General features: G+C 42.2%; 3 protein-coding genes across 3 annotated transcripts; all 3 read right to left on the bottom strand.

Moving 5' to 3' along the window:
* Nucleotides 1-1279: 1279 nt before the first annotated feature.
* On the bottom strand, nt 1280-3879 carry tysnd1 (trypsin like peroxisomal matrix peptidase 1). Its single transcript, XM_079279938.1, has 4 exons — nt 2720-3879; nt 2299-2429; nt 1982-2167; nt 1280-1795 (listed from the first exon to the last, which is right to left on the bottom strand). The coding sequence occupies exons 1-4, from the start codon at nt 3742-3744 to the stop codon at nt 1593-1595; spliced, it is 1545 nt and encodes a 514-aa protein (XP_079136064.1). The 5' UTR covers nt 3745-3879; the 3' UTR covers nt 1280-1592.
* Nucleotides 3880-4521: 642 nt separating this feature from the next.
* sar1ab (secretion associated, Ras related GTPase 1Ab) lies at nt 4522-8494 on the bottom strand. The gene is made up of 7 exons (XM_079280009.1): nt 8413-8494; nt 7098-7168; nt 6641-6760; nt 6486-6551; nt 6305-6408; nt 6088-6219; nt 4522-5783 (listed from the first exon to the last, which is right to left on the bottom strand). Exons 2-7 carry the CDS (start codon nt 7153-7155, stop codon nt 5667-5669), a joined length of 597 nt encoding a protein of 198 aa, XP_079136135.1. The 5' UTR covers nt 7156-7168; nt 8413-8494; the 3' UTR covers nt 4522-5666.
* A 743-nt stretch (nt 8495-9237) lies between these two features.
* Nucleotides 9238-12919, bottom strand: ppa1b (inorganic pyrophosphatase 1b). The gene is made up of 11 exons (XM_079279593.1): nt 12788-12919; nt 11794-11858; nt 11389-11442; nt 10971-11090; nt 10733-10819; nt 10457-10583; nt 10246-10373; nt 9981-10066; nt 9777-9852; nt 9637-9676; nt 9238-9545 (listed from the first exon to the last, which is right to left on the bottom strand). Exons 1-11 carry the CDS (start codon nt 12846-12848, stop codon nt 9514-9516), a joined length of 876 nt encoding a protein of 291 aa, XP_079135719.1. The 5' UTR covers nt 12849-12919; the 3' UTR covers nt 9238-9513.
* Between the last annotated feature and the right edge of the window lie 3785 nt (nt 12920-16704).

The following is a 16704-nucleotide window of genomic DNA, read 5'->3' as shown; positions in this document are numbered from 1 at the left end:
TGCATTTGTTCTTTCTTCATTCCATGTCAAATTTTAGCACCAGCAATGAATGGTGTTGTGCAGCATGTTTACTGGACCCTTCTCACAGCAAACCCTTTGACTACTTATAGCAAGAAAACCACAGCTGGAACTAATAACGTCAATAAGTGTGTGTGTTTATGTGTGTGGGTGTGTGTGTGTGTGTGTGTATATATATATATATATATATATATATATATATATATATATATATATATATATATATATATATATATATATATATATATATATATATACGTTTTTAGCAGGCATTGACCATTTGTAGCAGACCAAATGTGTATTTTATTTATTTTTTTATCCGTGGTTTCCTCATTTAAACAAGTCTTAAAACACTGACTCTTAAAATATCGCTATTATTACAAGTACAATCTGCCAGTTAGGTGATCAACTTAACCATTTTCAAACAAGTTAAATTACATTCTTGAAAGATAAATATTAATAACAAAGCCCATCTTAGCAACTACCACTTCAAAGACATAAATCGATGTGTGAGCACATTTTATTGTCAGCTCACTTCTGCTCTTGCCTTACCTCCCTCTGCAGTGGAGTGGAGCTTATATCTACGGGAAACCAGCAGAAATGAAATAGTCTGCATATCAGCACTTCGAACAGCACAGTGCCTTTAGAAAAACTGTCCTCGGCCCCCTCGGGACTTTGCTGAAGCCTCTCCACTGTGAAATAGAAACCTTACAGTTAGATTCAGTGTATGCATATTCCTGGAAGCTCGGGCCAAGAGAGCTTGTCTTCGCATTGTAAAAACTGACAGTAACCAATCCTCTGAAATGTAATTTCTCAGTTTCGCATTTCGGTGATAATGGAAATCCAGTAATGTCCCAGTGGGTGAAGCCGTAAATGTGTTAGCTGTAAGTGGGCATGCCTGCCAACAGATGTCTGAATACCTGATACTGACAGCACGTCTGCGGCTACCCAAAGGGACCAATCATTTTCAGCAACCCATCAGCAAGTAATGCGGATTATTCCTCCCGTTTGGTGAAAAACAAGCAGAACCAGATTTAAATTAAAACACATTCAAGGTGTAATGTCTTTTCTTCATATTGCAGCTGTTAAATGACGAAGGCGTAAATGGTTTCGGTGAAACCTGATGAACTTTTTCTCCCGTTGTTTTACCTGGTGCTTTGTGAATTTACATAGGGAATAATATGGGTATTAAATCCTGCTTTATTCAGCCCTCGCTCGAAATTTCTCTGGTACCCAGTACACCGAAATATCACAAGAATAAACAACTTTAATGAAAGAATTACATTACAGTATAATAAAACTATATCTCAGCAGGTATTAAAGTCAATTTAACATCAATATTTCACAGTTTACTGCATAATTCTGGGTGAGAGTATGAACATAATACATTTATGATTTTAATTGCATTTACTCCTTCAAACTGACTTTGTAACAGTGAGGAATGAAACAACAACGGTTTAAAATATTACACATAATATCAACTTGATTATTTAATACGAGTAGCCATATAATCCATCTTGATTTCACCATCCAATCCTCTTCTCTAGCATATCTCAAGCTGCGGGGGTCCTCGGTTATAGTTTGCTTTGTGCACTCTGTAGCCGCCACACTGTGCCGACTTCTTTTTCTGTGCTATCCAACACCCTGAACAAATTAACATCCTTTGTCTGGTGAAAACGCTGCAACAGTGTCTGGAAGACGCTCACTGGGATGCTAAAGTTGAGGTGCGGGTAGGTCACTTTGGCAGCGAAGTCCCTTGTGTTGCTGGACACGATACCTGCAAAACAGAAAATAATCCTTATAGTCTTAAAAATGCATATGCAGCAGTGCAGAAAGAGCGATCTGGTGTGTATAGCTTCTCTCTACACAGGGGTGCATTGTTACAGTATAGTGTTCTATGGTCATCATGTGCCCCCCACTGATCAAAAGGAGTACAGGATTTTGTAGTTGCAGGGTTTCTTACCCAGCAGCTCTCCTGAGCGTGTCCGCACCACAGCACCCCCGCTGGTCCCGGCTTGTACTGCACAAGTGGTCTGAAGCATCACAGGCTGGTCCTTCCAGGTGATGGTTTTGGAGAGGACACCAGAGGTCAGGGACGGACCACATCTCCGGCCCAAGCCCCCATATCCCACCACAACTACAGATTCCCCTGCAGGCAGGCAAATCAAGCTGAACATCAGTCTTATAACAGTTTATTTGGGCTAAAGAGATCGATCACTTCTGGCACCGACTGTAAATCCAGATGTTACAAAAAAGTAACTATTTTGACTGAAGTCAAACCTGGACTGTAACTCTGAGCCATGCAAGGGACCACAGCCTCTGTGACGGAGTCCCTCAGCTGCACCAAAGCCAAATCATAGGATGAGGAGGCTTTGGTGGCAAACAGCACATCACCCACGACATCACGGACTCTGTGAAACAGAAGTGGCCCAAACAAACAGCAAACATTACATTCTGCATTGTTTGTACCAAATCAGAAATATTACAGCTTGTTGAACGGCGAAAAGGAATTTCACGTTCTTATGTTGATAAAGTTAAAATAAACTTTCTGATGCGACTGAGCCATCGTTAGGGTCATTAGTTCCACCTGTGTCTTTCCTGCTATGGTCAAAGTGTTTCGATTTGAGAAGAACAGGTTTTAGTTGTTTTTTTGGGCTACCTGACAGCCCACATTTAAAAAGGGGTTAACATGTGCTGTCACCTGTCCCTGTGATGGAACTTCAGGTTGACTGTCGACTTCCCGTTGACGACGTGGCGGCAGGTCACAACCAGCCGAGGGGCGACGACCACCCCTGAGCCCCAGAACAGTCCGCTGTCCACGAAGCACACAGTGGGGCATTTCACAGCTCTGGTCTCGTGGGCCGCGGCGGACACCAGGAGGCCCCCCTCACCCAGGTGGGGCCAAACACCTCGGAGTGGATCTTGACCTCTCGTGCAGCGGATGATGCTCCTGAAGATCGAGTGGACCGAGCAGACCAGCGTGAGGCCTATCCACTCGTTCTCCTTCCACCCAAACGGAGACACGATCAGTCCGAGGAGACGCACGTCGTCCGGGCGTTTCACCGCGAACAACCCTCCGCCCTCTGTACCGGGCAAGCAGCGGGCGTCTGTGAGGATGACGGCGTTGTCCTCCCCGGACAGGTTGCTGACGATGCCCCTGCTGAGGCTGCTGCCGAAGAGGTCCAAGCAGAGGGAGCCGAAAGGTGAGCCGCACGCAACAACCGGGCAGCCTTTGCGGAGAGACGAGCCGCTCTGCCAGGGTATGGTCCCCGCATTCGGGCCGCTGTCTTCCGCCACGCTTAGCTTGAGCACCGCGAACCAGCTGAGGGACTGCGCGTCTGCGATCAGCTCCTCGTCCACGTGGAAACGCCACTTGTCCGCATCTTGGAAAACTGCCTGGAAAGCCCGCTTGAACTCCAGACAGTTCACCAGCATCAGCAGCTCGGCCGCGACCTCCCGGTAAGGTGTTGTTTTGCTCCGGGAGGGTGAGGACAAGCTGACGCTGATTTTAAGTTTGTCACTGAAACTGCGCGGCGACAGGAACCCGTGGTCCGAGGAGAGGGAGTCTTTGTCGGTGGTAAAACGGGAAAACGGGACGCCCGTGCATAGCACTGTACCAGACTGCCGGTGGACGATAACTCCGCTGCAGCTCACCGGTTTCTTTGCTGAAAAAGCCTCAAACACCTGGACGACACAGCAACACTTCTCCACCTCCTGTACCTCCATGCTGCATGTGAACTTTAACCACGCTACTGCATAAGCGACTAGGAGACTCGTTGAAAGGCTGCACAGAGTCCAGTGGTTACACAAGACTCCATACTGTAAACTTCAACTCGTCTTCTATCGCTAATAGTATCCACAGTAGTGTTTTCATAGCCTGGATTATGTCGTCTAGCTTCCTGTTTGAGTCTCATTGGTCCACGAGAAAAGAAACAGAGTAATGTGATTGGTCCGAATGTTAATGATAAAGCGCTGAGCCAATGGGAAATAAGGAGGCGGGAACCAAGTTTATTGTGCTACATTGTAACCTACCTTTTAGTTATTTGAATGTTTTGGGCATCATTTGAAAAAATTAATGTTTCAAAGTATCCTAAATTACCTTTTAATTAACCGTAATATCTAAAACTCAGCGTTTTAATGGCAAAAAATGAAATAATTGCAGCCTGTTAATAGTTATTTTTTATTTTTTAAGAAAGCAGAGAACCGAATAAATTTAAATTGAACAGACCACTATATTTACCAAAATTACGGATTACTTTTGGATCAGCTGTACATGTTAAATTATACTGCAAACACTGTACAATATAAGTTTCCTTTTATAGGCATTTGAGTTTAGCTGGGTTCGATGTTTAATTATTTCTTAGCAGTAGATTTTAAGTATTTTTTACATTTGTAATAACAGTATCTTAAAACTAGTTTGACCACAATAATAATAATGATATTATGGTGTAGTAATACATCTGACAAAATAGATACAAATTTGCAAGACAAGAAAGATTTATAGGATTGTCAAAAATATTTATTAGGCTCAAACTTCACACGTTAAATAACAATGTGACCTGCCTTTTGTAACGGACACATTACGTCAGAGCTCAAGACTTGATGTAATGTAAGGCAGGCCACCTTTTTATTGCAAAATATAAATAAGAGCTTATATATAAAATAATGTATAATATTGCACTGAGAGGTAATTTCATGCATATCTTTTGCATTCCCTATTTGTATGCACTACCCAAGTACTCTCATAATATCACTGCATGTTTTGAGCAGCCACTAGTCACAAAGTACTCGAGTTGTTTCACAGCAATAAACTATCACGAAAACCGGTAGTTTGGCATCCACCACATCACCTGGCTGTGCTTATGCAGTTTACATATGCTGCAATTATTAGACACCGTTCTGTGCTGTCAAATAAAGCTCATCACAGCAAAATGTCAGTTAATGCACTTGTGGTCACATTCATATAATTGGCCTGCAGTTGTAAACCCTTAAACAATTAGAAAAAAACATGAAATCAGTAGAACTGTCCGTATCCTTGGAGGTAGCAGGCTCCTGTCTTAACACTTTTCTTAATAACAAATATGGCACCAAATCTCTGCAGCACTTTCCAGAAAACCTGTTTTCTTGGATGAAAAATCTTATGGTTCTTCAAGATTCCCATGAGTTTGAAATAAGTAGGGTAAACATAAAAGATATAATTATAATATTCACTCTCAATCAAAAGTAACCTTAAACTCAAAATGTTAACCAAATTGACCTTCACTGTAAGTCTACACCAGCAGCTAAAAATAAACCCGGGTCACAAACTGGTTCACAGCGACGACATGTTCTATATGGCAGACAGAATTCTCTACAGGCTTTGAGTAAAGGTAGAACCCACACCATGAAGATTGTTCTCCACACTCAATCTGAACAATACAGACGGATGATTCATTACTTCTGGACTCGCCGTGGTATGATTGATTTCTTTGAAGAATACAAAGTATATTAACACAAAACACTCGTAACACATTCCTACTGGGACAGTTCAAGTCCTAAATATGGTGTAGGTAACAAAATATCTCCATGGCAGGTGTTTTTTTTTTAGTGGAACATGTCTTTCTGTGTGCAGGTAGCATGGTGAATGGAGTTTGTTAAAAGAGCATGAATCAGTCAATATACTGGGATAGCCAGCGGAAACCGTCTCCATATCCTTGTCTCTTCAGCACACTACACATGTAAACCTCCATTGGCCTCAAATTCAGCTCCTTCAGTGACACTTTACCCTGAAAAGAAACAAAAGGACACATTTCAACCTATTTTACCATCGACGTAGAACATGTACGATATCCTAAACCTGATAACCCGAAAATTAACACTTTTCTTCTGTGCTGAAAGGGAGGTATGATCTGGCAATGCGAGATTTCAGAAGAACACTGTTATTATTCGGTGAAAATGTCCCTGAACGACCAAGCAGCATGGACACAAACGTGCTATTTAATGAAGTCATATCAGAGAAAGGAGTAACTATAGGAAACATGCTGTTTTAGTGTTTCTGCTTTCCCACATCATCCCTCATGTGTGGATTACCTTTCCAGTTGTCTGGCCATGAAGGCCAAAGATTCCTCTGAGCCCATCCTCACTGATGGCCTCGGGGCGGTCTATCTTATTCCCCAGGATGAGAAACGGGACATTTGAGATGGTTTCATCCGTCAACAGGGCCTGCGGACAGAAAGGGTTCAAATATACACCAAAGAGAACTGCGTTGAGCGTCATTATACAGGTGAAACCAATATAATTAACTTACATCCAGTTCAACTTTAGCCTCTGCTAGTCGCTCATGATCTGCAGAATCCACCATGTAGACTACACCGTTTATGGCCGGGAGGTAGTTCTTCCAGATCCTTCGTGCTGTGAGAGCGACACAATGTCAGCATGTACGTGCACACAGCTGCCAGGGCGTCAAACTGCATCTTTCTTATTCCTACCTTGTATATGACCTCCCAGGTCAAACGTTGTAAAAGTCATCCCAGCTATGGTCAGCTCCTCGGATGCTGAGGACAGAGGGGAAGCACTGGCTTTAGACAAGCGATGGAACAAAACTGACAGCAGAACTGGCGGCATGTCAAATCGCTGAATGTACTTGGATGCAGCGTTGGCACGTGTTGTCCCAGCCGGTCGTCTCTGAGCATGTGCAGGAGTGTAGTTTTTCCAGCATTGTCTAGTCCGAGGAACACTAGCTTGCCACTCTTCTTGTACAACCCTGAGGATACAAAGAAAACAAACCATATTCATTTAAAATAAGATCACTGTAAGCTGGAGGAGGAGGACAGGGAGGCCCTACATGGGAATTCTACTACATCTATGTTTGCACACATTGACCTCGACTGACAAAGGGACAGACAGTTATTTAAAAATGACAAACATATAATGTTTCTGACAACGTTGGGAAGTTTGCTCTCTGGACAGACCTCATCCATGCGTACATTCAGTGTGGTTCATGAGCTACAGCCATTTTAGTTTGGGTCTGTCAATTTATTTTACATGACGACAAAGTTCTGGTGCTAGAATATAGTATTGGTATATGTGCAGTACTTTACCTAATAGTTGCAAGACACTGCTGAAGCTCTTGTAGATCCAGTTAAAAATAAAAGACATTTCTCTGGACTGCCTGTAATACAGATCATACTGAAATTATTCACGATAGCACATTAATGAAGAACACAGCCCAGGACAGTGATTAGTTCAAATGGCTGTCGGACCTCAACGGAGCCTCCTCTCCCCTTAAGCACACAAGAGAAGATGAAAACAAGCACATCAAGACAGAATGAGCTAGAAAATAAGTAGAGCATTTAATGCAGTGTTGCAAAATGACAGAATCTAGCACTGAAGCTCATTGTTAATCATTATTCCCGACCCTGGATTACTCTGCTGGTATGTATAAACTCTGCGTAATCACACAAGCTTTAAAGCACGAAAGGAAAGGAGGGCAAAGTAAACCGCAAACAGGCTTCAACTGATTTTTAGATAGTTTGTTTCTCAGAGCGGTGTCACTAAGTTACGCTGATCTTCCTTTGACTATTTTTATGAGGGGTTGTGGCAAGGACACTTGATCTCGGCAGTAGCCCCCTGCTTCCCCCTCTCACTCACTCACACGCACGCACGCACGCACGCACGCACACACACACACACACACACACACACACACACACACACACACACACACACACACACACACACACACACACACACACACACACACACACACACACACACACACACACACACACACACACACACACACACACACACACCTGCCACTCTATATGAGACTTCATGTGCTTGTTGCAATGAATAGTGAGGCCTTCAGTGACTAAGGCTTCGGCAAAATACCCAACTGTTGATTACTTATCATGCAGTGTTTCAGTATTGGGTCCTTTTGTAAACACCAAACTTCCATTTATAAAGTATGATTTAAATCCAACGTCTACGGAATAAACACTGCAACACAACAGGCAGCGTGCACTTCAGGTAACCCTCTATAATGTCGGTATTCATGAAATCGCACCAGGTTCTCGTGCAAATCTCAAACTAGTATTCGAAAATAAATATACATGTATTACAACAAAACAGGCCACACAAGTCATGACTGGACTCCTCGGAAATGTTAGTTTCAGCGATTTTACTGGCACAGTTGGGCTTATCACGTGAAGCTCGTAGTAGCGACATCAGCTGTCATACAGCAAACAATGATACATTTAGTAAACAACATACGCGCAAAGAGATGTGCAATGACTCGCTGAACTAAACCTTCATAATGTCAGGAAAGTGCTTCAACAAGCAGAAAAAGACACTTAAACCGCGGAGACTCAAACAACGTCAGCCTGACATATACATTGGGGGTATTAACGATACCTTTGTCTGTCGTATTTATGTACTGCCCGTCAATTGGTTTTTGGTCCAACCTGTCCCGTCGACCGTCATGGAGCATACGGGTTTGACAGTTATCCGGAAATACGTCACTAGGATGGCATGTAGAGCGCGCGGGAGGCGGGGCTCATGCCAGTAATGGTTTTCTTAAAAATGTAACATAAACGCGCACTCTATTTCTACTGCTAATTATCTTCAGAATGTTTTAAACGTAATTTTATACATTAACACGTGCAATGTTCTAGACACAGGTTCAAATGAAGTGCTCAAGCACAATGTAAAGTTATGTTAAATACGACCATGTATTTAGAATGTGAGGGCCCAAAAATATACTTCATTGTAAATGTTTAGTAACAAAATTCCCCGTCTGGACTACTAATACAAATCTGGAAATGATATTTGTTTTTCTTTATTGGTCCATATAAACTGTTAAAGAAAATAAAAAGGAAGAGCATACGCCTGATAGTATAGGTTTATCACAAACAAATTAAGACGAAGGTATTGCCTATTATGACAAACATCACAAAGATGAATGTAAAAAACATTAAGTATAGCAGTAAATAAATGCATCAAAAAAGAAAAGTAATGTAGGGTACTGGACACTAGGTGGCAGCCTTATAACAAAGAGAAGTTCAGTCCAACGCAGTTTTTTAAAGACAAAGCAAATATCAACTTGATTTCCTTAAAGTTCTCTCACCAACAGCTCTGCTCATTAACCTTGCGGTCATGGCAGCAACAGAGAAACTAGTGCTCGTCTCCTGATTCAGAATAGATTCTGTTGCAGACAAAGAAATCCCACTTTGATGATAATTTAATCAGAGAAGCTTTATTTAAGCAGTTCAGAATCTCATACATGATGGCACAACTATCTACAAGAGTAGTACAGCTCCAAAGACATGTTAAATAAGAAAAATGAATTGGTCAAGACATGAGTACTTTTTTAACTTTTTCTTTTTCTCCAGTATCTAACCATCTACAGGGAAACAACCAGCCCAGACCCAGACATCCCATTGGTTCCCATCGGTAAGACCATCTTCCAGTACGAGATGAGCCTTTCACTCTGCTCCAATCCAAACCGCTGCTGGTTTACTTCCTCTCATAGTAGAACCATTTCTCTACTGCAAATCAAAACGCCAATCTCACATCAGATTAATCATGTTCAGCAGAAATAATATATTATTTACAGGAATATTTTCTTTGAAAAGCTACCTGATGAGGGGATGGGTTCTTCTTTTCCACAAGGACTCGTCTAAAAATAGAGTGACACATCAGTTATGATGGAGGAATAAGGTATTGACATCTGTCGTCGTGTTGAAGAAAAAAAAAGGGAAGAACAAAATCGTACTTACTCCACCAACAACAGCTTTAGCCTCCTCCACTGAACAGCAGTACGGGCTGTCACTGGCCGACACACACGTGTTTTTGCTGTATTGCATGATAAGACACAGTCATTCGTAGTTTAGAAGCTATAATTGAATCCCCTTCAGTTAACATTTGTCCTAAAAAGCAGCTGTAATTTCAGCCGTGGTCAAAGTAGTAAGAACAGTGTTTACCAGATCAGTTCACCAGCACTGCTCTTTTGGGAAATGAGGGCTTTCCAGAAGTTGTGGGTGCTCTTGATTACTTCAATGGCAAAGTCCTGAAACAGAAAAAAGAGTTACGTGCTTAGAACAATCTGTTTATAATTTAATTTAATTCCAGTTCAAGTGAAGTTTGCACACGTTTAACTGCAGTTCACGGAAAGTACGTTTAAGATTAATCCAAAACCATTTGTCAGTAGAAAGATAAAGCGGAATCAGGGCGTGTTCGGGTGGAGACCTTGTCTTTGAACTCGTCGTTGAACGCAAACCGGTTCTCCGGCTTCCCGTCTGGCACTTTGTACCTCCTGAACCAGTCCACCGTGGACTCCAGGTATCCAGGTTTCAGGCGTTGGACATCACTGATGTCTGAACGAGGACAACATAATGAGTTCAGTACGACTGATGGAGGACTGCTACGAAGAAAAAAAAAAAGAGAAGAGGGTTCTTACTGTTCAGGTCGCCGGCCTCAGGGTCCTCCACATTGATTGCAATCACTTTCCAATCAGTCTCGCCCTCATCGATCATGGCCAGGACCCCGAGCACCTTCACTTTGATCACCTCCCCGCGGGAACACACCTAGAGAGGACGTTCGAGTTTGCAGTTCATTTTCTGTTGACCTCAGCAGTGTTAGCCTTTTAATAAATGTACACAACAAACAATGAAATCGATAATCGCGGTGCCTTGGCGCCCTAATGAAAGGGGACAAACATCGGCTAGTGTCGTACCTTACTGCCGATCTCACAGACGTCAATGGGGTCGTTGTCACCGCAGCAGCCGGTGTCTCCATCTTTGTGGGCGGGATCTTCCCATGTCTGAAGCGCCACACAACAAAGCATGCCAGCTGAAGTTAAGTACAATTACATAACATTTGCTTTTGTACATTTTAAACGCTGCAAGATTCATCTAATGCCGTCACAGTTTTTCGGGAGGACACGTTGGAATTGGAAAAACAAAAACACTAACCTGAGGAATGGCTCCGTAGTTCCATATGTAGCCCTTATGTGGGAAAACATTGGCAACATATCGCAACTTGCCCTTCTTCACATCTTGCTTTACTGGGTTCAAAGGGTCTTTTGTAGCGATCTGAAAATAAAATTGCGTTGCTGTTACTTTTAAAGAACTGATTAGTGCTAAAAAGACAAAAAAAAAGGTATTATTTAATTTATGTTAAAGTGCATTTGTGATGTCTTACTCCAACCGAAGAACTACACATTTGAATCTAGTTGCAATGCAATACACAGCATGACTAGAAATAAATGTACGAATGGTTAATCCCAATGTTTGAACTTTCAGATGACGGAATAACCTTTTAGTTCATGAAAACATGTTAAACCCTGTTGGATCAAATGTTTAAGACATTGTGATTAACCGACACTCATACCTCCATCTTTGCGTTTGTCCACCTTGGTACTTCGACAACCACGTGGAAGATGTTCTGTAAGAGACAAGAATACGGTACTAATCTTTAACTGCTCTGAAATAGTATCGGACACAACAACTGCTGCTATAATGTGCCACATTCTGGCTTTGGTCAAAACGTTAATAGGATAATTGTTTCATAACGATAAGATAATGCCGAATCTACAGCAATCACAAGAGGTATTGACGCAGCACTGAGGAAATAAAGAGTAAAGGCCGTTGCCTCAGGAAATGGACTCTGACCTTTCTCCTTATTTAAGCTACATATTCATAACAGCACTACAGGTTACATGTTACGCAGTGAGTTTATCTAAAGGGTACACAAAATACATGTATGTATTCGTCAAGGGGACAGATGCTACCGTACCTGCTTCTCATCAGCGTATATTGGTATGTCATGGAAGGGCGAAACATACGCTCCCTCAGCATTCTCTGTGAAACAGATGAAGCAAAGTATGAACACAGACAGCGGACGAGCTGCTCTTATCTGTCTCTTATCAACAACAAATGTCCTACACCAGAACACATTGAGTCATATCATCGGGTGGAGTGGATTTGCCAACAGAGTACAGATAGGTTTTCATTACTGCTTACTTTCACTTCTAGCTGAAGGAGTTACGTGATGGGGGAAAAAAACACAGATTACAGTTGATGTATTTTTGTGTGTATAGCATGGCCTCTCTCAATTCATGGTGCAATGACAAATCTATGGTAGCGCCCCAAGTAGTACAGGCCGTGTGTGTTTAAAGTACTGCATTTTAAAGGCTTGACTTGTCTAAAGACTATGAGGGGAGCTACAAGACATTATAAAAAATGGTAAAAGAGGCTAAACTATAATGTGTATGTGCCACTAAAGTGAGCATTAACCAGTTAACAGCTCACATTTCTGTGTTATGTAACGTTATAGCAATGTGGTTTATTAACGCCTTATAATCAGAGAGGGCGTTGCCTCACCAACTCAAAGCTTTTATGCTTTTAATGCCCGATGACGTGTTTGAGTACCTCGTCAGATTTCCCGAAAATAGCAAACTTCCTTCTCCACAGTCCACCCCGCAAGAATGGTCTGCGATCAGCTTTACGGTGACGTTATGTCATCTTGCTCGGGACACCGGTGAAACCGGCGAAACTGGTTTGCGGCAATTAAAATGGCTCAAACAGAGTATTTAGAACTATGCGAACAAGTGGATGTTTGTGTCAGAACATGAGTCCAAACTATCACTGATAGGATGAAACAAATCGGCAACAATAATGAATAAGTGACACGTGGGAGCTCGCAGAGCTAGCCGGTGGGGTTTTGTGAAAGACCTCACAGTAGCAAACTATGACAACAACTTCATCATTTCTACTCGGTTTCTACTCACTGAAGAATAAGCGGTAGCTCAGGGAGTTGGGGTTCCCCCTCTCTTCCACTGTGAAGCTCATGTTTGGGTACAGGTCTGCTGGCTCTTCGATGGAGGATCGGCGGCGGAAGGAGACGTCCGCGTTAGGTACAGGGACAGTTGAAAGAGAGGGCACGGCGCATGCGCGCTTTGCTTGTGATGCCTTCAGAAGCTATCGGAATTATCAAAATTTAGCAGATGAAAATACCAAAAATGTGGATAAAAACATAATTTAAGACAAAAACTATGGATGAACAGCGATGCAAATTTAGTAATATGACACATGATACACATGATCTGGTATTGTGGTTATAACCATACCATAGGAGTGACGTAGATACGCCGTATAAGGCTCTGCGGCAGCGACCTGTCAACCACAGTAAGCCCCTTCTAAGCATACTCCGCTTTGTGGTCTATTATACTCTAAATGAGACCATAATTTACTAAATTAAAACCAGGCTGTATTGTAGAAGACTTAAAACTAAGTAGAGACCATAAAATAATATTTACAATGTCAACAATAAATCAAGTGCCGTATCGGTAATTTTCTCAGACTTACTCATATCATTTTATGTTTTTTACAGTATCATGTCAGAACAAACGGTTTATTTGGGGAGATATTTTAAAAGTGTTGTTTTTGATGACATATAACTTTAAGCTTTGTTTTTGGTTGCTTTTTCTGATGGGAGCGTTCTTCATACATGATATGTTCAAGGACCGTCGGAAATTATGTAAATATGACGATCATTTTTTTCAGATCATTCTGGGTATGACAAACGGTGTAGTTCCCCAGCATGACATGGATAGAGTGATTAACCCCCGCTGGATCATCGTCCTCGGTGTGTGCACCCATCTGGGTTGTGTGCCCATCGCCAACGCCGGAGACTTCGGAGGCTACTACTGTCCGTGCCATGGCTCCCACTACGATGCTTCAGGAAGGATAAGAAAGGGACCTGCTCCTCTAAAGCTGGAGGTTCCCTTCTATGAGTTCACTGAGGAGGACGTAGTCATAGTGGGATAAATACTGGAGCTCTGTCTCAGTTCCTCCCTGTAATATGTATTTTTTAGATGGCTCCGTGTGAGAATGACATAAAACGTGTGTATTTACTATTAAAGACATATTTCCAACTCTATGATTGAGCTCTTGTCTTTTCCCTCGTAAGTGAGTTGTTTTTCTTTGATTGATCTGCATCACTTAGCTTGATGTCTTTTGATTCACTGACATTTTATTTATTGTTTTAATCTCTATAGAGTTCTTTCATTCCGCACTATTTTTAGCATTTAGTATTTTCCAAACAGCATTGTGTAACACAATGTATGAGGGCCGGGTGTGATCAGGTCCAACCCCTTTGCTGCAGCACCAATCCTGATATATTGTGTTGGAGCTGTGTGATAAAGTCAAAGGTGGGGCCCGTTTCATGGTTACCTAAAGTTGAGCTGGTAAAAGTGCTCATACACATGAACAAGAGGCCTGGGGAGCACAATGATTAGGATAAGATGATGGTACGATCAAGAAAAGCCACCGGCAATCTAAAAAAGTATCGACAAGTTGTGAACACATTCAGGAATGTGTCGGCCTGCTGATCAACTGGAAGGAACTATAGATCGAGATAAGGATGTTGTTGGTTTGTGACTCCAAAGAATGTGTAGATTGCTTTATCTCAGGATCTTTTTCATCCTTTTTGAGTTTGTGTCAGTGTTGGGCTGAAACTCAACCCCACAAAGAGAAGGCTGGAGCACGTGCGTCCGGCTGCTTTGTGCAGTCGACACGCTGCAATAAGAAATCTACCAAGACTGGTTTACAATTATAAGGAATTTAATTCCACTGATGCAAGTACGATTACAGTTAAACATTGGAGTACATACTCCTACGAAATATTAAATCAATAAAACCCCATTTGCAAAAAAACTCAACTCAGCTCCTCAGGTATAAAAACACGTCCGTCGTCTGAGAGCCACTTGGCAGAAGCTTCATGTCTTTTAGCTACTAATCCTACATCATTTTATGTTTATCTTAATGATGCATTCCCAAGACCCTTATGTTTATGACTAATTATGAATTCTTAATTATGAATTATTAAACACTTTTATTATATCTACTAACTACAGTTTTTTGCTCAAATTTCTTACAATTCCCCCCTAACTCACAGTTCACTGTGAGATAGCTACTCAAATGTAGTTAGTTACTCAAATGTCCCTGGAGACCTCCCCCCTACTCAATCCAGGGAGAGGCTCCCTATCTATATATATCTAACAGTAGCAAACAATTCATGCATACAGATATCATTTCAAGTATTCCTGTTCAGTCAGTTTCACCCTACGCTTCCCTCGCTTATGCAAAAAAGGAAAAAATCGAATGCGTAAAAAATGGAAAAATCGAATGCGTTGAAAATCACTGCCTTCCATGTCTTGGGGCTGGCAGGATCAGGATACAGCCTGTAGGCTAGAGAACACATACTGAGAAGCCTTGACTGTTCTTTTACACTTGACAAAATTACATTTCTTAATCTTTACACCCTAAAATCCCCTTATAACCCAATTAAACAAAAAATAAAATCTCAAAATACTCATCCAAAACAATCCGTCTATTTCCCAAATTTCCAATATCTCACCGGATGTTTTAGAAGTCCATCTGGGCCTTTATCAGGTCCTTCAGGATCTCCGAGAGGATGGTCAGGAACCGCTCGTGAAGTCCCTCTGGTGGCCTCATCTAGACTGTGGCCATCAGAAACTCCAATTCTCCCTCATCCTCGACACATAACTGGTTGCCCTGGACTGGTGTCTGGCTCATCGTTGAAGCAATAAACCCCTGTAGAAGTCCACGGATGCAAGGGAACCCCCATCCACAAACGACTAGGAGGCCTACGACGACAGCACACAGAGTAATTACGATTGACAAAAATGTATGTTTCCACTGGCCAAACATACTTTCCAACCAGTCGGTGAATGGATTCGTGACACCAGAGTTCTCCGCTAGCTCTTGGCTGAGTGCTGTCAGTCCCTCCAGAGCCCTGGTCACCGATCCATCAGGAGCTGTGTTATTTGGAATTAAAGTACAGCACGCAGTCCCAAACATCTGGCAAACGACACCTTTCTCTGCTAAATCATATCTAATGCCATTCTGTTCTGCAAGGTCATAAACTAGTCTTCGCCAGCTGTGCATGCAGTCCTGATATGGCGTCCCTGGTGAAGTTTACAAAACGCTGTTGGTTATAGTAAATGTAGTTGATCCAATCGACATTTTTATTAATAGTCACCCTCTGAGAGAAAACAGATTCTAAATCGGCTGCTATTTGATTTCTGGCTTGAAAGTTGCTAGACACCCCCCTTGGCACCCTTATGACATCTTATGTACACTTGCTCATCAAGGCTCCCTTCTAGCTACCGGTATCTCTTTTGGATCTTCTGTTAGCATGTGGGCGTGGAGAGCTGAGTTCTCTATAAGTTGCATCATTGACAGGCAAGATATCGAATGACAATATAAGTTGCACCAACGCACATCTACCTGTCCAATCTTTAGGCAGGATTGGATATATGGTTCTTCCTCCACACCACCACCATAAATCAGCTCTAGGTGCTGTCTGTCTTAACACACTGTTATATAGATAGTCGCTAGCATTGTGACAAAGTGTCATCAGTAAACAGAGTTAAAATACAACTAAATTCAGGACTTAGGGGTCTGAATCTTGAAGGAACTGGTGTTGCTAGGGGTCTAGGTCCTGAACACACAATACAATCTGTACTTCTCTGACTTGAAGCCGTATATTGTACCCACCATAAATTCCCATCTGCCATTCCAGTTTCCACCCCCGTACCTCATTCTCTGCGTCAGTCGTATGTCGAACCTGGTCTTTTTGACAGGCTTAACAATAATCCTAATGAGCCCTTGTGGGGCAGGA

Source organism: Melanostigma gelatinosum (genome assembly GCF_949748355.1).
Source record: "Melanostigma gelatinosum genome assembly, chromosome: 12".
In the NCBI taxonomy this organism is placed as follows: Eukaryota; Metazoa; Chordata; class Actinopteri; order Perciformes; family Zoarcidae; genus Melanostigma; species Melanostigma gelatinosum.
This window is presented reverse-complemented; position numbering and strand designations above follow the sequence as displayed.